Source organism: Thermobia domestica, chromosome 2, assembly GCF_964235325.1.
Source record: "Thermobia domestica chromosome 2, izTheDome1.hap1.1, whole genome shotgun sequence".
Taxonomy (NCBI): domain Eukaryota; kingdom Metazoa; phylum Arthropoda; class Insecta; order Zygentoma; family Lepismatidae; genus Thermobia; species Thermobia domestica.
The window spans coordinates 289,475,348-289,500,237 of NC_137455.1; the positions used below are offsets into that span (position 1 = coordinate 289,475,348).

Sequence of the window (24,890 nt, forward strand, 5' to 3'; positions counted from 1 at the left end):
ATCCTTTCCTTTTGTAACTTCTTGCAAAGTTTTCTTTGCCACTTCTAAGTTGACATGTTTAATTATTAGAAACTATGGGAGAAGAAAGTAGGAAAGCTGACGAAGACTTTAATGTTTTCTACAAAATATTAATAGTAATTATCACATGAGATACGCATTGGATACGCGTTGCCCACTTAGCCACAAAGAGACTCAATATAAAATATAAAATCATATTAACAATTAGAATGATGATATAAGTAGTAAACTGTAGTTTTTGAAATTAAAATGTTCAAGTATTAAGATCTTATATCTAACACGCTTAAAACCCAGGAAGTTTATAATAATATTTGAATACATGCAGTGATTTGAACCAGAGAAAATAGGCGAACATAAATTCATTCTTTTTTATGAAAACTTCAACTTTAATACACCACAATTTTAGTTTGTTTTACTATAAATAAGTTGGAATTCGGAACTTAGTTACGCATACAAATGGCAGAAAGGTTCATTTGCTGAAATTTAGTATCACTTATCAGCACCAAAGCTATAAGACGTGGAACTACAGTTTAAGGTGGAATCCCAATTATCGTAAACGCGTTCAAATTCGAAGGCTCTTACACCTAGAATCGAACCAGTGACCATGTGCAGCAAAGACAGAAGGGCTAGCTACTAGTCCAGTAAGAAGGAGAAAAGGACCAATACGAGAAGTGAATCTTGAGTACCTAATCTACGTAAATATTACTGATGGAAACAAATTTCACAAAAAGACTTTTTTTTTTAAAGGTTTTCCTTACCTGTGCATTTGGAACAATCTCAAGTGATCCGTGGGCTGGACAGTTGCCATCTTTCCATTTGAGATTACAGCCCTCACAATCTGTATAAGTATAAAAGAAAATTAAGGTCTTTTAACAACGAACAAAAGAGATACATTCGAAAATGTAAATTTATGACCATCGAAATACCTTTAAATGAATTCATAACAATGAACTGTATTTCTTAAGCTTGTTTACAAAGATTTTTCAGGTTCTCAGTATAGGACGAATTGCTTACAATGAAAATTAACTTTCATTTATCACAATAGATTAGTGTTTCAAGTGGGAAGACGTGTTTCCTGAAGCCGCGAAAGAATAGCTAGAGGGCGAAGGCTATTGATAGATTGTGCCGTACAGAAAATAATAATAATAATAATAATAATAATAATAATAATAATAATAATAATAATAATAACTCCTTGACTCCTAACAGAATCCCCTGACATTTCTCGGTCTTCTCAAACTATCTGACTTTTCTCGGTTTTCCAGGTTTGTCACCATCCTGATACATTCAAAAAAAAAAAAAAAAAAAAAAAAAAAAAATCCAGAAACAAGAGTCTTCGTAAACTAACTGAGATTATGAAAATTAATCTTAGCTGTGAATGAAACGAGAAAAAGATAATATTATTCCACTTGAAGCAATTCTTCAAATAAATAAATAGTACTTATTACACAAACTAAAACAAGAAAGCAACAGGAAGGAAGCAGCAAAAGATTTCTTAGTAGTGTCGTCAAAACTTTCGATTTCCTTTGTCGTTATTTGTTGCTTTCCATAAAGAAGTTTACTAAATCTTAATTCAAATATCTCCCCAGATGCCTCACGAGTCCTGTCCCCCACTGGAAATTCGAAACGGAATTACGAATCCCAAAGGAATGCATTCTAAAAATTCGCCTACGAGAAAGCAGTACTTTTTTGAATATCGTGTCTATCAATGAACTTCAACAACTTGATTTTAATCAGGAATGAAAAATAATTTTTATTGCTCATTTTCACTTTTCTCAGTTTATTTTAATATGATAATTTTCTCCGTTTTTAACCAATCAAATAGTCATTGGGTTGAATGAACAGCACTGGATTTATTTTGCTATTTCGAGACTGGGCCGCCTGATATGTTTCACATCATTCGTACCTAATATGCCAATTGGCGTACATTTTCCCAGTGCCTACAAACAACTACACGCAATCCAAACCATGTAATATATATCAATGTAAAATGTTAACACTGTTCAGTTTTAAATTATATTGACTATATTTAGATAGATAGATACTGACTATATGTGTATATATATATATATATATATATATATATATATATATATATATATATATATATATATATATATATATATATATATATATATATATATATATATATACCCTCCATTCTAAAAGAAACCGAACTTTTGAAAACAAATAGTACCACTAGTGCCATCTGTTGTAATATTTTACCGGTAGATGGCGTAGTCCCTCATTGACAACTGGTATAAATGTCATGACATTTGGATGCACGGCAACAAAGTTATTGCGTTTCAACTGTCAGTGTGTTGTGTACGTCGGTCGGAAAATGAGTTTCAAACAACGAGCTGCAATTGAGTTTTGTGTTAAACTGGGTAAAACTTTTAGTGAAACGCACCAAATGCTACAAAATGCATATGGTGATGAGTGTCTATCCCGTACGCAAGTTTACGAGTGGTTCAGGCGATTCAAATCGGGTAGAGAGACGCTGGATGATGACGAAAGATCAAGCCGTCCCAGAACCGGATTATCGGAAGAAAACATCGAAAAAGTGCGTGAATTCATCAAACATAACAAAAAATCGTCGGTGAAAGTTATTGAAATGGAATTAGGCATTCCTCAAACAACCGCATACCGCATTTTGACCGAAGTTTTGGGCCTTAAGAAGGTTAATTCGCGGTTTGTACCACACATACTCACCGAAGACCAAAAAGTTGATCGAATTGCGCATTGCAAAGACATCGTTAAAAGTGCTCGGCAGGATCGAAACTTCTTGAAATCGATTGTAACTGGTGACGAGACGTGGTGTTTTGAATATGAGCCCGAAACAAAGCGGCAAAGTGCTGAATGGAGAGCGCCGGATGAAGGAACACCCAAAAAAAGTCGCTTGGTGAAGTCAAAAGTTAAGGTGATGCTGATTTGTTTTTACGATTCAAAAGGAATTATCCACAAAGAATTTGTTCAGCCCGGCCAAACAGTCACTGGAGAGTTTTACTTGGGCGTCATGAAGCGTTTGCTGGCAAGAATTCGTCGTATTCGGCCCGATTATCGCGAAATCGGCAGTTGGACTCTTTTGAACGATAATGCACCATCACATCGTTCGCGACTTGTAACTGAATTTTTGGTCAAAAATCACATTATTCGGTTGCATCATCCGCCCTATTCACCAGGTCTCGCTCCGTGCGATTTCTATCTGTTCCCGAAACTGCATTTGGCGATGAAAGGAAATTGGCACGCATCGATTGATGCAATTGAGAAGGCGACGACCGCCGTCCTAAAAACCATTCCAATAAAGGACATGGAGAAGTCGTTTGACAACTTGTTGGAGCGTGCAAATATGTGTATCGATGCAGAAGCGGAATACATTGATTAATAAAAATGATTTGTTCCAAAATGTACATTGTTTTTTTGTTTTTTTTAAACGTTCGGTTTCTTTTGGAATGGAGGGTATATATATATATATATATATATATATATATATATATATATATATATATATATATATATATATATATATAATAGATAGATAAGTAAACATAGCAAGCAAAAATACTCACAAATATATTCATCATCTTCTGGTTCATCAACTGTTTTATATTCCATTTCGCCTTCACTGTGAACCTGAATTTCCGTTGGGTAACATGAGTCTTGCTTATTACCTAAAATAAAATAAATGAAGCAAACATGAAAATAAAAATCACCGAAAAGGCATAGATTCATAATAAATTCACTTTGTCAATATATATATATATATATATATATATATATATATATATATATAGAGAGAGAGAGAGAGAGAGAGAGATTTCCTTGCTATGTATAATTACACGGTAACCGAAAAAAGTTCGTGCCGTTCTAAAGCAGTGATACACAGCAATACAGTGGACAGTACGTACCTTTAGTTTTCGAAGTTTGCAAAGGATCTCCCACGTTGGTGGTTGTCGAGGGAACGAAACAGATGGTAATTTATTGGCGCAAAGTCCGGTGAATAGGGTGGATGACTGTCTCCCAGCCAAGTTGATGAAGGGTTACCTCTTTGCCACATGCGGCTTGGCATTGTCGTGCAACAACAGCACACTCTTGCGATTCATCAATGCCGACTTCTTCTGCCGCAATGCACGGTGCACCGTAACTGCTGAGAATAGAGGTCAGCAGTGATGATCTGACCAGAGGGAAGGACCTCGTAATGCACCACTTGTCGACAATTTCACCATACAGAGAGTACCTTTCGTGGATGCAGAGGTCATCTTGAGGTGTGAGGAACAGGGTCAGCTAGCGACAACCAATGTCTGGTACGTTTGGGATTGTCAAGAGGAGACCCTCCTTTCGTCATCAGTGAGTAAACGATCAAAGATGGGGTGTTCAGGTGCCGAATGAGGAAGGTCAAAAGGCTGTCACTCGTTATTTGTTGGCTGCTGACAATATGTGGGGTACCCACTTGCCTAACTTGTATGACTCTGTTTTCAGGGCCTCGTCAATCAACACACGTGGTCGTCCACTACGATGTTCATTTAAAACTCTTGCCATCTCCCGAATGGAATTTCTGAAATTAATTCCTGGCGATGTGTTCGTTCACGGCATTCTTCTCAAATGCCTAGCATATGCGGCAACTTGATGCGGCAGCTGACCGGTCCACTTTTAAATCACACCAACAAACAAACGCGAACGAACTGCTTCGATACCTCCATTTTTTCGACATTGGACTAACTATAACTGCTGTATGTGTGCAACGTGTCTGTATTACTGAAGGTCGAAGGTCAGACTAACTCCAGATCTCTTGGCAGGCACATGTGTCATTTCGTTTCCTCTCTCTGAGCGCGATTAAAGGGACGTCAAAAACGGCAAGAACTTTTTAAAATTACCTTGTATATTTCGTCCTGGGTCCCTTTGGGCCCTTCTTACTTCGCCAAAAATTAAGAAGATCCTGCAAACACATTACATCAAGGTTTCAGATGTCCCTTCTAAATCAAGAAAAATAAATAACTAATTTCAAAGCATGGTTTACTGACCTTTAACAAAGTAGTGGCGTTTATCGGGTTAAATGTCAATGTGACAAAATATAAATAGGTCAAACAAAAAGAAATATTTGTAACAGAATAGCTGAGCACATTCACACATCGAAATGTCGTTGCTTACAACAGTTACCCGGATTGACAGCGCATCTTACATACAATAACCTTAACATTGCTAATTCATGTTTGATAGAGAAAGCAAAAACAATAACTGAACGAAAAATTAAAGAAGTCTCTTACATTCATAAAGAAAAACCTACAGTCAATTTTGATAAAGGAAGCACAAATGCAATTTAGAGCAATCCTTTTACTACATATTTCCGCCACCTTAAAAACAGAAGGCAATAAAAAAAAACAGTGATAAATGAGTGGCTATTAATGTGTGTTCATTTTTGACAAGACAATTTGTGCTTCACATATTTTACATTCTTTTAACCGTTTTTACTTATCCATATTTCTCCCCCATGTTTTAAATCCTCTTCGAAATGTTTCTAGGCAGAAGATGAAAGCAGATTTTTCCGAAACCGCTACCTAGAAGAATTCTTTTCTTTTTTTTTTTCGCTGAGTACTAGCCTTTTGTTTATATTTCTTTCTAATTTGCATCGTTGTTTGCAGGACTGTCGATAATTTGAAGTTCTGCGAAAGTGAAAGCGAAATGAAGTACTACTTTTTCTTTTCCTGTGTACGAAATTAGAAGATACGAACTCTAATAAATGTTTTTCTCCAGTTATCTTCCGGATCATCCATACATTTCAAGTACAATATAGCACTTGGCCCAGTGGCGTCTCATGACAACTTTTTCGGTAAATCACAGTCGTTAGAAAATTCTATTGTAGAATTCTTTCAGTATTCTAAATAAGAAAAATTATAGATAATCAATAAAAGTAACCGTATATATATATATATATACATAATTAAAAGTACCAATTATACACAAATGCTCTATTACATTCCTATATGAAATTACTCCTCATGTTCTTCTGGACAATCAACTTGTCAATAACTCTTCTGAAGTTTAGTTTTTACAATTGTTTTCTCTGTTGATACTATAGCTAATGCACTTTTCTGAAGTAAACTTCGGATTATTTGCTATGATTTTCACGAATTTTGTTGTATGCCATTCTCTTTCTACAGACATACCATCAATTTCACAATATACTAAATGTAATCTCCATCAGCATCAAGACTGCGAACGTCTGCTATCTCGTATATTTAAAAAGCTCCTTCGTGGCTCACAGGTTAGCGTTAAGTGCCTTTGGCATGGGAGACCCGGATTCGATTTCCGGAGGAAGCTCATGTGATTCGGATTCCACGTTAATCAGTAGGTCTGTGGCGATGGTACCGCAAGTATGGGATACGCCACTGGAATTTGGACAGATTGTGTATGTTGCTAATGATCCGGCTGAAGAATGGATGGAGGAAAAGAAGAACTAAAAATTAAATAGAAACTAAATAAAAAGAACTATTATGAAGTATTAGTAAAAGTAAAGATGAATAGGACATTGAAAAAAAAAGTAAAACGAATAAAAATGGCATTGTTTGTATTGTAATAATTACTAGAATGTGAAAGGAGTGCTATGCTACAAGTCCCGTCTCATACAGCCTCGCTCCTGGAAGGGACGTTAAACTCAAAATCAACTCAACTCCTATATTTGAATTGCCATGTATGCTCTTTAGTGAACTGTTAATAGTATATACGAAACATGCAATGTATCAAATTATTATGATGGTTGCAGAGGCACCTTTAATTAGGAACGCTTTGTCCATGTACTTTTGCATTGTTATCTCAAGACACTTCATTACTGTTCCGTCCCCCTCCAAAGAAAGAAAGAAAAAAAACTTTCCGGTTACAGCTGAACGTACGTTAATGCAAATCTCAATACTCGTCTTTTCCTATTCTCAATGTGTTCTGATGAATGTTAAAAAAAAAAAAAAAAAAAAAAAAAAAATCCTTCAGGTTCCTACAATACAAACGGTAAGATTTTACCATTGTAGCAATATTACCAAGTACAGCATGCTTTGATAAGCTACTCGCTTTTCTTACAAACATTTAGTTTATTGAGGTAGAAAAAAACGTAGCCTAAAGAAAAATCAGAGATTATACATATTTAAAAAATCTTGAAAATAAATTAGAATTTAATTTTATTCTGCATTAACTTAAAAATCTCTGGGAAAGGGTTTTAAACTTCCCATTTCCCTTGATACGACCTCGAAAACCGTAATTTTGGTTGTTCCATTAGTGTATTTTCATTACGAGAAATTGAGATAAAAACAAATGCAGATAACTGATTGAAAGAATGAGTTATATAGTACTATTATATTCTTCTATATAGTTTTTAATTTGCAGTTCATTATTTGATTCTGTTTAAAGCGCCACGTTACTGGAAATTAGTCAACAACAGCTAACACAAAAATCCATGTTTTGATTCTGTTTAGAGTGCCTCATTACGGGAAATATGTCAACAACAATGCTGTCAACGCTGCTCGTGCAAATCTTGATTTGAACGTCAGGAGACCGCAATTCCTCTCCTCAGCTGCCCGCGTTTTCCTTCCGTACTACACACAGAGCAGCCTATCACGCTCGCTGCTCTGTTGTGAACGTGGTGGTGTGATGATAGAATGCATATAAGAAAGGGGCAAAGCAAGCGTAGAAACGAAACAATATAATAATATTCTAAATATTATTAAATATCTTAAGAAGCAACAAACAGCCCATGATAGTTGGTGGTTCACGTGCTCTTGCGAACTGCACAAGGTGACGCCACTGACTTGGTCTATGCGCCCGTGGTCCAACTACCTAGTGAAAAGTGAAATTATCGTGTATATATATATGGTCAGGTCTTTACAGATGGTAACTCTAGGTTGAGGTCAGATGACTATGGTACTTATTTCACAGGTATCCTTCCCGAAATTCTAAGTCATCAACTAGGTTATAATCAGTATCTCATTAGTTCCATAGTCATCCTGCATTTCATATCTAAATTAACAAAGGGGAATGTTTCTACTTACCAGTAGCAGTATGCGCAGTACCGTCTGGATTCTTCTCTTCGTACAATTTAAGAGTCAGTCGAGCTAATATATCAGCAGAGGTTGGTCTGGAAGAAAAGAAAATAACGTGATAATGTTTTCGCAACTCAACTGAAATAGTAACAAAAAGAAAAACACAACCACAAAGCTTTATTTAGTGAAGTGATCTACAGCATACTTGATTCCAAATGATAATTCCATATTTATTTCACATAATTCTCTCGCAGTAGTAATTTACAATTGAAGGGTAAGGGGAAAAAACAAGGAATGTCACAAAACTGCATTTTCGAGAAAACGGCGTTTTAATATTGAAAACTGCGTACAAAAAATAGGGTTATGAAATCTTTTGCCACTTTTTACATGAACATTTCTACATTTACGCATGCATGCCATAGACAGTCAAATAGTACCAAGAGTCACCAACAGATAGGACAAAGCACCCGAAAAAGCACATACATGGACATTCCTTGTTTTTTCCCCGTACCCTTCAATTGTTCTTTATGAAGGAATCTTGTCCGAAAGCAATATATATATTTCACATACACATGAAGAGAACACTTTACAGTGCTTCATAGAACGATGGGGACAAAATTTAATGTGTATCATTACGAAAGTTGAAAGAATCTCTTGTATAACACCACTGATGGCTTTGATTCAGATAGTCTTATATTTCAGATATCGTGCTTAATCAACTGGGAATAAAAAATGAAATCTTTAAGTTTTACGTCCCGTGGTTATGCCGGCTGGACTAGAGACGGTGATGATGAGAGATGAATGAAATGATGGAATGAAGAAAGTGGGAGGAAACGGAAGAACCCGAGAAAACCCACGCACACGGTGTTTTTTCACCACAAAACTCACTTGGCGCGAGCTGGGATCGAACCCAGGACCCCATGCACCAGAGCTGAACGCTCTACCACTGAATCACCACGGGCCAGACTTCACAATCAATTACACATCAAATGGCTGTGCGGCGCTGTGACGTGTAATCAGCCGCAACTGACAAGGTGTATTATCACTGCTCTACCCCGGTGAGTTTATTCCTTCACATTTTTATTACTTTACTCCTATTTTCACAGGAACTGAAAGGTTGGAACATCAAGGAATTGTTAAAAATCAACATTTACAATATATGAAATGATATGAAGAACCTGTTAATATAGGGAAAATAATATATAACAAAGGTATGTGGGCAGAAAACTTTGCAAGGAGGGTCAATATGAAGTTGCCTGTAATTTACAGAAACTCAGCAATTCTGAAATTCCTCAATCTCACAATTCATGAAAGCTAAACTATAGCATATGTTCTACACTAAATTCAATATATATACGAGGGTCGGCTGATAAGTTCCGACCCCCTTCCGAATATACTATCCTGATGTAATTGATGTCATGTGAAATGTTGATCTTTTATATGTTTAAGTACCAAATATCACGATTCTACCATGAACGGTTTTCATTTTACAGGTAATTGAATGAACCATGGCGGAGCCAGATGTCAAATTCACCAAAGAGGAATTGCGAGGTGTAACGAAGTTCTTCCTCCTGCAACAGAAGTCGCCCAAGGAAATCCATGGTTGCATGCTAGACACATTGGGTGGACAGTGCCCTTCATACTCCACTGTAAAGAAATGGTGTGCGAACTTCAAGCGTGGTGAATTTTCAACAGAAGATGGTGACAGGTGTGGCAGGCCAGTGTCAGTGTCAGCCCGAAAAAGTGGACCAGATTCATGGCCTGATTTTGAGCAATAGACGGATTTCGCTTCAGGAGATAGCTGACAAAGTGCACATATCCAAAGAACGTGTTGGGTCAATAATCCATGGTCAGTTGGACATGCGCAAGTTTTCTGCGAAATGGATTCTGAAATGTTTGAACGCGGATCAGAAACGCGAACGTGTGAGATCATCGCAGGTGATTTTACGGCATTTTGCGAACTCCGAGCACGATTTTTTGAATCGGCTTGTTAACCAGGATGAAACGTGGTTGCATTACTTTGATCCGGAGAATAAACAGCAGTCTTGCGAGTGGCGCCACTCAGGATCTCCAAGGCCCAAAAAATTCAAAGTACACAAGTCCGCAGGGAAGGTGCTTGCCTCAATATTCTGGGATAAGGATGGTGTTTTGCTCTCAGACTACCTTCCAAAGGGCCAAACCATAACTGCAGAGTATTACTGCAATCTGCTGGCTAAGGTAAATGACGCTATTAAAGAAAAGCGCCGGGGAAAGTTGACACGAGATGTCTTGTTCTTGCAGGACAATGCTCCCGTCCACAAGGGTGGCAGAAAAATGGATTTTCTGAGGGACCTAGGCTTTCAGTGCATTGACCACCCACCTTACTCGCCAGATCTTGCCCCTTCTGATTATTATCTGTTTCCAAAACTCAAAACAGCACTGAAAGGACAGATATTTCACAGTGATGAAGAGGTGATAACAGCTGCAGAACAGTTTTTTTTTTTTTTTTTGCAGACCTTGAGATTATTATTATTGTTATTATTATTATTTTTGGTGGTGGGGTTGGAGAAGTTACAGCATCGAAGTGCCAAGTGTGTTGACCTTCGAGGGGACAATGTTGAATAGCCTCCCACTTTCATGCCTGCAGCTCAAGTCCTTCTGGGTCGGGCCGAGAACTTATCAGCCCACCCTCGTATTTTAAGATATGAAAGTAGGAGATATTAAATATATCAGTATACAAGAAAATAAAGTTTCAGTCATAAAGATATCTTTACACGATTTACAAAGCAGCAACATAAAAAGAAGAAAAACTCTCTTTATGAAGAGATTCGAGTGCTAGACTTTTTTTTTTATTATTATTTCTTCGCAATTTCGTGCCCAAAATAGGATTTCTCTGCTTTCGCGAGATATGATGTGCGATCTTCTGTGAAAAGAAAACCAAGATCATACTGACACAGGCAGCAATACTGAAGATTCAGTGGACTTTCCAGTGAGAAAAACTATGGGAGGACTGTATCTTATTAATTGATTTTTGGTCTAGTATTATAGTATGTTTTGAAAATATACTCAGCATGTGCTGTAGTTTTATCAAAATTCTTTGTTTAAAAAATGGTCATCCTGGATTCAGAAATATACGGTACTAGCCTTCGACTAACTGGGAACTTCGCCTCCAGATACCTGCATTTGCTCGTCCTACGGCTTCACACCCCTTATTTCAGCATTTACTTCCGTTCTTCCTACGACTAGAATAAATTTATGCATTACTCTTGCGAAAATTTAAATTTCTTTTTCTCTTAGACTACGCATTTCAACCAAAGTAAAATGATAAAAACTTAGGTTTGCTCAAGTACTGTGTTCAAAAATTCATTTCAAATAGTTCATCCGTTTTCTCCTGATGATGAGACGGGCAACTTCGAAATACATGAATTTTATTATAAGAAATGCAATCCCTACCCTTTTTTCTTCCTTCAAACATCACAAAACTCTGAAACAAGTCTTTAATTAACATGTCTCTAATCTTAAAAGATTTCGAGATATGGCCATCTTATTTTGACAATTGCAATCCCTAGTTCTTTTATTCCAGCCCTTTTCTACTCTCGTAGAGGACATTTTCAAAAACGTGTTTAAGGATACCAAATTCCACATTTCTAACCTTAAGGAATTTCGAGATATGGATATCCAGTTTACAACTACAACTTCCACTCTCTTTTCTATCCTTTTTCTTCCCTTCTAGGGAAAATATGAAACGCTGGAACACGTCTTTAATTATTTTAAATGAAAAGTCGAAATTTCATGTCTCTAACCTTAAGAAATTTCGAAATACGGTCATTTTTTAACAACTGTAACCTCATCCGTTTTTCTTCCCTTCGAGAGAAATATAAAAAGCGGTGAAACATGTGTCTAATTATTTTAAATGAGAAGTCCAAATACTGAATTTCATGTCTCTACCTTTCAAAGATATGGACATTTTACTATAATGTCACCCTCCAAAAATACTTTCTTAGTGGCATTTCATGTCAGGATTAGGATTAGGAATTAATTTCTGTGCTTTTAGTATCTATGACCATGTCAGCCCGTCCCTCAGCGATCTCACTACTCGGAGTATTGGAGAGGGAGAAAGGAATGCGAAAGGAAGGAAGTGGCCTTAGACCATTAGGTACCATTCCAGCATCCATCTGGTGTGAAGAAGAAAAACTCATGACAAGCTTAATCGGGATGGCTGGTCTGAAAAAAGTTTTTACACTTTTTCGACCGAATGTCGCCACCAGAAATCAGACCCGGGACCACGAAAGGCAAGAGCTATACAATAGGCGGGCCACCCTTACGTTACATACACTATGCAGTGTCAAATTTTCAAGCTTCTAGCTTGAGTAGTATTGCCTGAGCGTTGATCGGTTAGTCAGTCAGGACTGGTGTTAATGAACTATACCGACAAACTGTAAGAGGTGAAGACAAAAAGTTCATATGGACCTATGGCGAAAAGTGCATAGTTTCAGAGCTAGGAGTGTTCAAAATCGCGAAAAAGCCAAATTTCAAGAGGCCTTATTTTGAATTCCAGAAACTGTGGATGGTGGTCCTTATCAGCGTAAAGGAAGTCACGCATACACACAGTGGGTGTACAGAGTATTCCATATAGAGTGAAATTCCCAGACATGCCATCAACCGAATTTTGAGATAAGCATTGGTCCAAAGTAGGTAAACGATAAGCCTTGATAGCAGTGAACACAGAATCTTTTGGCGCGATGTCGAAAGTGTTGAGGATCGTCGGCATCACGGTTTCTCGTACTTGGGAAAACGCATGCTACAATGTTTTCTTTCACGCTTGTAAGTAAATAAAACGTGAAATATACCGTGACGAACGCATCACACATTATTCCGAACGAAAAAAAAGAAAAAAGTGGAGCTGCCGGTTCCTAACACTTTCGACTTCCCTTCGAAGCATTGGATGCCCATTGTTGTCAAGGCTTACCTTCTGCCTATTTTGGACCCTCCTTGAAATCAGGGTATATCTGAAAACTCTCTTGAGAGCATATCTGAGAATTACACCCTGTAGGGAATACCCTGTATACCTATTGAAAATTGACGAAATATTGTGTATGCATCGTTTCCTTTACGCTGATAAGGACCACCATCCACAGTTTCTGGAATTCGAAATAAGGTCTCTTGAAATTGGCTTTTTCGTAGTTTTGGAAAGCCCTAGCTCTGAAACTATTCACTTTTCGCCATAGAGCCATATGAATTTTTTCTCTTATTTTGATGTGAGGAATCACCTTTTACAGTTTGTCAGTATAGTTCATTAACATCCTGTATATTATATAGGATGTACCAAGGAGAAGTACCTCGGGTGACTACATAAATAATACATTACAAAATCTCATCTGAGTATATAAGTCCCATCATAAAAAGCCTAATTTTCGCAAGGAAAGGACAAACAAGCGATACACTTATAACTAAAGTATGGAATTAAAGGCAAAATACCATCAACATTTCTTAGATGCTCATTGCAGGATGTGCGCGGGTCAACTAAGGTACAGTGTTATAGACCGACTTTTTTTTCCACAGCTATAGAGGATCTGGTGTGTAAAAGAAAATGGAAAATTCGGTTGTTCCCTACTTTCATTATTATATATGAAATCACAACCGTCATAAGGTGCTCGGTATATGGACACAGGATTGTCTAATCATAGCAGGAGGGGTATGTGGTACAACCCACATGGTCAGAGAGGAGAGCACTGATCTCGAAAGTAAGAGAGTGAGTGGCTGGTTTGGGAAGCTGACTCGTTGGCGTAGTGGTTATCGCATCGGTACGGTATGCCGGTAGTCCCGGGTTCGAGTCCCGGTCCAGTCATATTTTTTTTTACTCTGTCTTCCTATTTACTTTGAAGATGGGACTAACTAAATTTTCAGGAAGGAACCTGTTAGATGCCCATATATATATATAAAAGCAAGAATGCACTTGAAAGTAAAGCATGCCTAAAAATCGTATTCGTTGTTACATCGCACAGTAGTCAACACTACAAAAAGATAATATTCGTGTTCCTGCGGAAATAATAGGCTGATGAATGATTATAAATGCGAAGGTAACCTACTCGATCGTAATCTGTTCCTGTAATAAGTAAAGGTATTAGAACCAAATAGTTTAACATTTTAAAGCGAAGATGAATAATACATGCATGGTATCCCACACTCATAATTGATTTTATTGAGACGCAAAGTAGATGCGATTTGAAGGTTAAAAAAGAATTGGGTGTTGACGATGTTGGCGCTTACGAGAACACTGCGATATTCTGAGTCTCTAATTAGTTGCTACAAACTGCACACAGCTAACTGATAAATTTAAAATGAACTCCAATCTGTAAAGGACGTAGTTTAAGGAAACATCGGCTGATTCATCCCATTTTGCTAAATAAATAAATATTTATTAATAGTTCACGAGCACATACATACTTCTTAAGGCACGGGTACCGGATATTGTTTTTACAGGGTGTCTACTAAAATTCCAAAATGAAATTTCGTTACTTTTCTTTACCAAACCATAAAATTTTGTAATATTCTCAAGTGGGATTTTGGGTGCAAATTAGGCTGAATTTTCATGCATGCGATACTAGCATGTTTTGCTTGCAATTTGGTAGTGTCTAAAGCCGACCATAGACATTTTTGTTGGTGAATTTTGACGTTTTATAGAACAAAATTTCCCAGTCTGTACTTATATTTGTACAGATAAAAAAATTCGGGATCCAAAAGATAAATTTCGTGTCTTTTTCATGACTTTCGTGACCGATAGACACTATGTTTTAAACGACACGCTGTAATGTTTGTCAGAAGTTAATGGAAATATGAGTAAGCTACCACTGAGAAACATTTACGGAGATATTTGAAATCTAACGATGACGTGCTTTATGAAAAGAGACGTGAACTTTACCACAATGAGTTGTACTTTTAAGTTGGAAATTTCAGTGATTAGCTTGAAGTAGCATTTTCAAGAGCCTACGAATTTGTATACAAGCATTTCTGGTGATGTACTCAAACTCACCTCGCTCAGTTTAATTTTGCTCTTTTTTCATTCTCTTATTTTCATTTTCTTCAACGTGTTGAAGTCTTTTGCTACGTTTTCAACCACAGATACCTTTTTACTGTGTTTTGTTTACTAACTCTTCAGCTGCCAACAAACGTTCGCAATCTTGAACACTTAAAGACGATTATGGTAGTAGTACTATAGTGTATACGCTCGAATGTTAAAAGTGGTATAGAACAGCTTACAGCATTTAAGTGGCACATATGAAAAAAGATCAATGCTTCTGTCTAATAAAAAATTGGAAGAATATATACAGAAAAAATAGATTCTAATGAAAATTGTATTTAGCTAATTAGTGCGATTTTAATTTGTTTTTTTACAAATACAGTAGAAAGTAACAATAAATTGGCTACTTACCATTGAATCCTCCCTTGGAAAGCCCAAACACTTTTTAGACGTTTCGGAACTCTCAGCTGGTTCCTTCCTTAGTGGCAAGGTGAAAGGGATTAAAACGGATAGGAGATAAAACAAGGAATACATACCACTAAATAAATAAATGTAATGTAAAGAGTCGATCCTGAGATGAACGAGCAAAGCGAACTACAAAAAAAAGAGTGGAAAGAATTAAAGAAAGCGCGGTGTCTATATTACGTCAATATTGCCAGATTCAAAGTAGGCATCAAAGGTAGGTGCCCAAGTTCTACCAATGTTGCCAGTATCAAGGTTCAATGTAGGTTTGTATTTATGAATAACGAATGATTCTTTGATCTCCCGTTGTTTTTATTTTATTTTGCTGAACCTATTACCGTAACCTGTTTTATATTATGCGTATGTTGTTTTAAATGAAGCACCAAACCCAACATGCCCTCTTCTTGTAATATTTTTGATTGTTTAACATGTTCTTTAATTCGAGTGTTAATATTACGTTTCGTTTGGCCTATATACGGGAGTCATATTCGCATTGAACGCGGTAAATGCCTGACTTATTTAGTGGATCAACAAAATAACTTTTGAATCCGGCGAGATTCTTTTGTAGACTTTTTGAGGGATACTTGAAGCAGATATGTTATGTTTTGTAAGAATCCCTTTCACCTGCCACTGAGGAAGGAACCAGCTGAGAGTTCCGAAACGTCTAAAAAGTGCTTAGGCTTTCCAAGGGAGGATTCATTGGTAAGTAGCCAACTTTTTGTTAATTTAAATCATTCTCTCATGCGCCCATATAATTATACAGTAGAAAGCAGTTTATCTGCATATATATATACAAACTATGTATGCATACTAACTACATTTGAATCGTTTTCAACAAATATAAGCAGCAGCTTCTTCTTTTTTCTTTTGTATACGTATACAGTACTGTAGAGTAATTTCTTTAAATGAAGTATAGTACATTGTAACAAAAAAAAAAAAAAAGTACAGTACGTGTTTTTCTTTGTTAAATAAAGGCATGTTTGATTATCCGCATAACCTTCGGTCCAAATCAATGCGGATAAATAATGCTCCACTGTATTTTGGCTTCAAATTCTGCGAAAGTCTTCTTCAGGGTTACTGTACTTGAGGAGAATCTCGTGATAACAAGTATAGCAGGGCTTTTTGTATATTTAAAAATTCTATAGTTCAAGACAAAATGCAAGAACATAGGCATGTGATCCATGAAGCAGCACAAGATTTTCTTACACATACAGTAGCATGAAGAAACTTTTTAAGCACAATTTAAAGCCGAAATATTGGTAAAAGAATAAATTATAACGTACTAATATAATAAATATAATTTTCAACTTATTATATGATATTTTAATGATCTTTTCTGACTTCCTTGAGACTATCAACTCAGAATAATTTAATAACATAAGTATCTAGAAAGGAAAATATTCCTGAAAACACTCTCGAAGTTTATTTCCTTCATTTTTGAAGTGTGTGGGATCCCTATTATTATTATTATTATTATTATTATTATTATTATTATTATTATTATTATTATTATTATTATTATTATTATTTCAATAAACATTTATTGCTTATGATTTCCTTCCAAAAGGTTAATAAAATAATAATCTAGCAACCTAGTCAATTACTAATGTGAATGTTCTGTTCTAATGACAATACTTTTTCACCTACCAAAAGACTTGACAAAACTCAGTATTAACAATTTTCCTATAGAGCAATATTACCTAATAAAGTAACACAATACTGAAGTTGTGACACAAATTTACCTTCTTCAGTCAAAGTAATGGAAATGGGATTCCAACGACAATTAATGCCGGAATCACACACTATAAAGGTAAGCGTACCAAAAGAAATGCATAATAAATTGCAGTTATAAAGTCCGAATTGAGAGTAAGTCTACATTTAATGAAGATAGAAACAATAGAATACTACTATACGTTAAATAACTGCGATTCCTTCAACGACAAAAGTCTATTTCGGTGTACTTCAATTTACGTGATAATTAGTAGAGATGACAACGGCTCTCGCATATGAGATGTAAGAAAGTGAGGAGCGGGAAATAAAAATGCAAGATTGCGACGAACATTCAGAACTTTAACTGACACAGGTACTCTCGCCAATAAAGGTTGATTCCGAGTTTAACGTCCCATTTAGCAGCGAGGCTATACGAGACGGGACCTACTGATTATCATGTATCCGAACCACATGAACTCCCGCCGAGAATCGAACCAAGGTTTCCCACGCCAAACGCGCGCACGCTAATCACTTAGCCACGGAGGTCGCCAATAAAGGAACGAATCACACAGTATTGTAGGTGAGAAGTTTGGCACGCCTGTCCAATCTCTCAGACCGGTCTGCAATTGAAATATAGTATTAAACCAATGTATACCATTGGAATGTCGAACTGGTACAAAAAAGTAGAGATGCCACTGCTGTCAAGTTGCTCCCTTTCTACTGTAAATACCTGTAAACGTTAGCCTTTAGGAATATAATCGGAAACTTTCAAGTCTTGAATATTCACATATTATAAAATTTGAATCAAATATCTAGAAATGAAAATACGGTATGTACTATAAAGACGGGAAGAATATATTACTATTCTTGCATACTTGTGACTTCATCTTTGAATGAGGTTTTGAAGTTGCTTACTTTTTGACATTAATATTACAATACTGAACCATGTATATATTCACCACATAATCCTCCAACTATGGACCAGAAAACTGATACTTTACAGTTTTACGTAATCATATGAACACCAAATTTTTGAACATTAACATTATCTAATATTTGTGTCTGATTTAGGGCCACTTTGGAAAAGACATCTTTCCCTTTATTTAAAATTTTAATAATTTTGTAATTGCGTAGTCACGTAAACATAAACAGTGAATGTAATTTGGAAGCCTAATAATAATAATAATATTATAATAACTTCAAAATGAGGTATTAGTTATTGCTTTGTGGTAGTGAAATTAGAAAGACTACTGTAAGTTAGGAAAGAGTGCGATCGTTCTGAGAAGATTAACGTTAGCACTCAGTTATACAGATATCCTTATCTGAAAAAAAAAGAAAAGAAAAGAAAGAAAAAAGAAACAAGAGGGAAAAAACTAAATGTAACAAACATTAGTATAAGGAAGTAAGAACTTTTAGTTACTCTACCTTTCAGCTTCTAAATCAAAGCCCACAAATCCTCCCTCATGGAATGCATTTACTGCCATCTTACCAGCTTCCCCTCTTGGACCCTTTCAACAAATTCTGTAAAGAAAAGTTTGGCATGAATAGAATATGTTTTACCACAATACTTATGCTGTGAAAAACAATATTGCAGCGTGTACCTTTGAAACATGCACTGCAGACAAGAAATATCAAATGTCATTGTTAAAAAGTAATTAAAGAAGCAAAGCCCATTAACTCGTTAACCTGCCTAAATTGACCTATTTTTTATTGGATTTGCATTTTTCACAACAATATACATTACGTACTTATTACTTCAGAAGTTGGTGAACTGTGTATCTTAGAGTTTGGCAGCATTGAAACAAAATTTAATTCTGTGTTTCAGACTTCTAAAATCTCCATTGAATATTCATTGTATATGCTTGTTCTTTTACCAGTGCTAAAATAATTTTCTTCTTTCGTAGGCGCCTGTTCGGAAAACCGGTCACTACAATAACACATTCAATTTGATACATAGGCCTTAAAATGCCGTTAGACCGATTCCATTTTAAATCGTCCAGGCAAAACAAAATTAGTCACCCTTATAGTCCCAGGTTTCATTCACTTTTTTTTTTTTTTTTTTTTTTTTTTTTTTTTTTTTTTTTTTTTTAAATATGGGATCTACATGCAATATCATTACCCGTATTATTTCTTTCCGCTCAAAAAATTTCTCCTTCGATATACAGCCTTTCAAAACGACTGCCCTCCTCTCGGATTGCTCGAAAAACTGGAAAACAGGTCAAATTAAAAGTTTTATTGTAGAGAAACCAGTGTGCTTAGTAATATAATCGCAATGGTAGGAAGAATATAAAGTGTGTGTTTCGGTAGAGGGGCAAAATTCGTTTGTTCGCCCAATAGGAATCGCGTAATTCACTCGCAATGTTGCCAACTTTGGTAAAATTTTTGCAAACTTCAAACATTTTTATTTCTGTCCTCACGAGCCATATCAACCATCTGCTTCTAGCATCGAAATCTATTCGATAAGGTCTCTTGAAAGTGTAAAGGACTTACATTTCTGATTATTACAACCTACATTATAGTATGATGAAAAGCTGGAAAAAGACGGAATGTTTGGCAGCCATTTTCTCAAAAATCCCACCATTTAAAAATCTGAATTTTTTACAACTATTGGAGAAGTACCTAAGTATTTAATATCTGTTAACCGTTTATGCGGCTGCAGCCCCTAATGTTTGCAATTAATTACTGAAATTTCGATTTTTGTACTTGGAATGTAAATATTTGCTATGGGCATTTACGTCCTGTATACAAAGTGATTTGAAAGGTAGTATGAAAATTTTGAGAGATGAATCCTGACATCAAATCAAGTAGAACAGTTCCTATAAACATGAGTCGAATTCCGCTTCGTTTTCAAGTTACAGAGTTTCGAACTTGGGACCCAAAATCGGCTCGCGACAATGGAAAATAATATATATATATATATATATATATATATATATATATATATATATATATAGGCTCCGGATTTTTAGGTTCGAACCTATTTTATTCCTGTACAGTGAATGCAAAAAATTCGTGTTTTCTTTACATTTCAAGTTGCTATAAGTAGAACTATATTAGTTTTATAGGACCTAAAATGTCCTAATTGGGGGGTTAGGACCTAAAAAATCCTAAATTAGCTTTTAGAACCTATAACGTCCTAAATGATTCTTTATAGTTATTTTTAACCTGAAAAATACTTTCAAACACGTAGTCAATCGTCAACGACATAATTTCATCTGTAAAGAAGGTTTTCTCGAAAGCTCCTAACAGAGTGGCTACCTACAAGGATATGCTTCCAAACACACCACTGCCACCACAGCCCGTTGTCTCTCGTTGGGGAACGTGGCTCTCAGCAGCACTGTACTATGCAGATAATTTTGAAAGCATTGTTCAGGTCATCGATTCGCTCGACGAGATTGAAGCCGCTTCAATCACGTCTGAAAAAAAAAAAAAAAAAAAAAAAAAAAGCACTGAAGTCACAGTTTGCTGTACAACAAGTAAGTTACATTAAAGCTAACTTTTCTCATTTGCCTCAAGCCATCACTGAATTGGAGAAGTCTCTTCCACTAACAGAAGCTCTTCAAATTCTTCAAGAAGTGAAAGAGAAAAAAGTACCTGGGAAAGTTGGAACAAAACTTGCGGACAAGTTGGAGGCGGTTTTGAAACGCAGTCCTGATTTCACACAGATACAACTAGTGGGCCAAATTCTTCGTGGAGACAATGTCCAAGAAAATTTGCTATGCAATCCCGAGGAATTAGCCAGTATGAAATATGCGCCTCTTACATCGTGTGATGTGGAACGCAGTTTTTCTGTATTCAAGAGAATTTTGTCAGACAACAGGAAAAAGTTCACAACAGAAAATCTTGCCAAATATTTTGTTGTTCAGTGCCATTACAGAAAGTGAAGTGACCACTTTTTGAGCTATAGAAAACATGAAAAGTGCCGGAAAAACAATATTTGAACATTCGTATTTCCTCAATGTATCGTTAGAAAAGTGAAGTGATATTTGTGGTGTTGTATAAAATTTCAAATATAAGAAAACTGACAAAAACAACTACTACTACTACTATAGTAAGACAGGCCATACATATGTTAAACTATATTTCAACTATCAAAAAAGGCCAAGGTAAGAAGAGTTTTATTATTTTTATTACGCAGAAGACTGGTTAGCATAAAGCTTACTAAATTAAGGTTACTATTTAAGTATGAAATAGCTAACAAAGTGTTTAAAGTGTAGTAATATTCCGTTTTCAGTAATATAACGCAAAAATCCTAAACCGTGTTTTTAAAAACCTATAAAATCCTAAAATGCACTTTTTAAAATCGTAATTTGAATTTTTTGGGACCTAAAAATCCGAAGCTTATATATATATATCGGGTTAAATGAGAAACTATGCGTTGAAGTTATGATGAAATTGAAAAAGTTGATTTGTATCAATATGATGATTTTTACGTGGGTAAGGGCGATGCAATTCGGTTGGTAGTATTACCAACCTGGTAGAACTTTTATTTGTTTCCAAATGACACTACGTGGTTTTCATTTGATATTTGGTATTCACTAATGATTGTAAACATCAAATGAATCACAATTTTTCCCACATCACCAAAGTTTTCGAAAACTTGCATGTATTTCATTAAAAGGTTTTATCTCATACGTACTTAATAGTTTCCAACATTGAGTGTGAATTTCACTTGATGTAAACCATCATTATAGTAAAACCAAAATGTCGAATAAAAACTACGTCTTTGTAAGTTATATTAATAATAAGAAGGAAATTTCTTTTTTTATTATTGCAGAACCCCTTGTAACTCGACGCATTAAGTACCAACTTGTTCAAGAATTTCAGTTGCAACCACTCGTGAACATGGTCCTAGCATTCTCTGGAAGCATGAAAATTGTTATCACTAATAACATGACATTGTAGTGCACTAATTACAGTGTTTGTGTGAATAACAATGGAGAAGTCCTATTAGAGTAAGGACTGTGTTAAATGTGTTGATTATGCTAAAAGGCACAAAACGATTATGTACAGAAAGAATTCTCGACAAAAATTTTACCTTGCGGTAAAATATATGGATTGCATACAACGTGTCTGCCCAAACGTAGTATTAGAGGAGGATGATTCTGTAGACAAGGTGATTTGAAAGGCAGTATGAAAAATTGTGAAAAATGAATCCTTCGCCGTAGTCTAAGTTTCATCGATGACGGCCGTTTTAATAGCGACACATTCATGTTCAGTACGTTAGCTATCTGGTTAAGGGTTTCCAAATCTACATTCAAATTCTTCGTCTTGCTTGTGCATAATTTCATATTTACACTTTCTTCTGTAGTCACCAATATCACACACACACATTCACGTTCTTCACGGTAAATATTCAAAGCAGCCTTTATACAAAGAATTCTCCTCCCCTATTTACCACAAGATAAATTTTTATTGAGAATTCTTTCTGTACACAATCCTCTTATGCCATTTTAGCATAGTCAACACATTTAATACAGTACTTACTGTATTACGACTTCTTCATTGTTATTCACACAAACACTGCAATTAGTGGATTACAATGTCATGTTACTAGTGATAACAATTTTCATGCTTCCAGAGAACACTAGGACTATGTTCACGAGTGGTTGCAATAGAACTTCTTGAAGAGGTAGGTACTTGATGCATAGAGTTACGAGGGGTTCAGCAATAATAAAAAAGAAATTTCCTTATTATTAATAATATAACTTACAAAGACGTAGTTTTTATTCGACATTTTGGTTTTACTATAATGATGGTATACATCAAGTGAAATTCACACTCAATGTTGGAAACTATTAAGTACGTATGAGATAAAACCTTTCAATGAAATACATGCAAGTTTTCGAAAACTTTGGTGATGTGGGAAAAACTGTGATTCATTTGATGTTTACAATCATTAGTGAATACCAAATATCAAATGAAAACCACGTAGTGTCATTTGGAAACAAATAAAAGTTCTACCAGGTTGGTAATACTACCAACCGAATTGCATCGCCCTTACCCACGTAAAAATCATCATATTGATACAAATCAACTTTTCCAATTTCATCATAACTTTAACGCATAGTTTCTTATTTAACCCGATATATATATATATATATATTATTTTCCATTGTCGCAAGCCGATTTTGGGTCCCAAGTTCGAAACTCTGTAACTTGAAAACGAAGCGGAATTCGACTCATGTTTATAGGAACTGTTCTACTTGATTTGATGTCAGGATTCATCTCTCAAAATTTTCATGCTACCCTTCAAATCGCCTTGTATACAGGACTTAAATGCCCATAGCAAATATTCACATTGCAAGTACAAAAATCGAAATTTCAGTAATTAATTGCAACATTAGGGGCTGCAGCCGCATAAACGGTTAACAGATATTAAATACTTAGGTACTTCTCCAACAGTTGTAAAAAATTCAGATTTTGAATGGTGGGTTTTTGAGAAAATGGCTGCCAAACATTCCGTCTTAATGAAATTTTCAGCTTTTCACCATATTACAACGTAGGTTGTAATAATCAGAAACGTAAGTCCTTTACACTTTCAAGAGACCTTCTCGAGTAGATTTCGATGCTAGAAGCAGATGGTTGATATGGCTCGTGAGGACAGAAATAAAAATGTTTGAAGTTAGCAAAAAGTTTTACCACAGTTGGCAACATTGCGAGTGAATTACGCGATTCCTATTGGGCGAACAAACAAATTTTACCCCTCCACCGAAATACACTACTTTATATTTTTCCTACCATTGCGATTATGTTACTAAGCACACTGGTTTCTCTATAATAAAACTTTTAATTTTGACATATTTTTCAGTTTTTCGAGCAATGCGAGAGGAGGGCAGCCATTTTGGAAGGCTATATATCAATGGAAAAAAATTTTCAGCAAAAAGAAAAAATATGGATCTAATAATTTTGTATGTAGTTTCTCATTTTAAAAAATAAACTAAATCTGAGACAGTCGTGTGGACCACTCTGGACGATTTGAAATAGAATCACTCGTTACTAATATAAAGTAGAGGCTTAAGGTGAACTGGAAACTGAACTTTTCCTGTCGCCACTGCGACCTTGATTATTCGACTCTTGTCTTTCACTATTGTTGTCTAATAAATTCAATAACCTCAAGGAAGAAAGAATGAATCATTCAAAAATACAAGAGGCGGTATTAACGTCTGTCGCTTTTTACATTTATTGTCACAAAATGTATGAACAGATTAGTGCCACTAAACTTATCTGTAACACTCTTAAACTTCGAAAGACATTTGGTAGTCCAAATTCGATGGATTTACCGAATTCTTGAAGGCTTTGTTTTCTTCTCGTAAAGTAAAAATTTTCCTTCTGGATGAAAAAGACAGGAAACTAGTAGTACTTCGGGATTGGTTTCATATTGCAATGTTAAATAATTATAAAAATAATGCATTGGATTGGATTGAAGTTTAGCGTTTGTTTCAGCATTGAAGCTGTATGAGATGTGGACATACAGCTTAACATGGAATCCTGCACATGAGTTCCTGCCAGGAATCGAACCTGGCCCTAACACTCTAAAGGGCGTAAGCTAAGTATATAGCCACAATGGAGCTCTAATAATAATGTAATGCCCTGCCTCATTCTTCTGCTTCATGTTTTAGCCACATTAGCAATGCGATTGTAGGACGTTTGTAAATTCACAACTTAGGGATATC

The 24,890-nt window shown here is 35.7% G+C and overlaps 1 protein-coding gene across 4 annotated transcripts in view; it reads right to left on the bottom strand.

The window, feature by feature from the left end:
• Positions 1-24,890, bottom strand: part of LOC145678563 (uncharacterized) — a 67,416-nt gene that overhangs the window by 22,757 nt on the left and 19,769 nt on the right. For all 4 annotated transcript variants that reach the window (XM_081748864.1, XM_081748863.1, XM_081748862.1 and 1 more), the window contains exons 2-5: positions 18,640-18,735; positions 8,052-8,137; positions 3,588-3,689; positions 777-856 (exon numbers count right to left, since the gene is read on the bottom strand). In XM_081748864.1, the coding sequence (XP_081604990.1) occupies positions 777-856; positions 3,588-3,689; positions 8,052-8,137; positions 18,640-18,698 (327 nt within the window). In that variant the 5' untranslated portion in view covers positions 18,699-18,735. The remainder of the gene's footprint in view (positions 1-776; positions 857-3,587; positions 3,690-8,051; positions 8,138-18,639; positions 18,736-24,890) is intronic.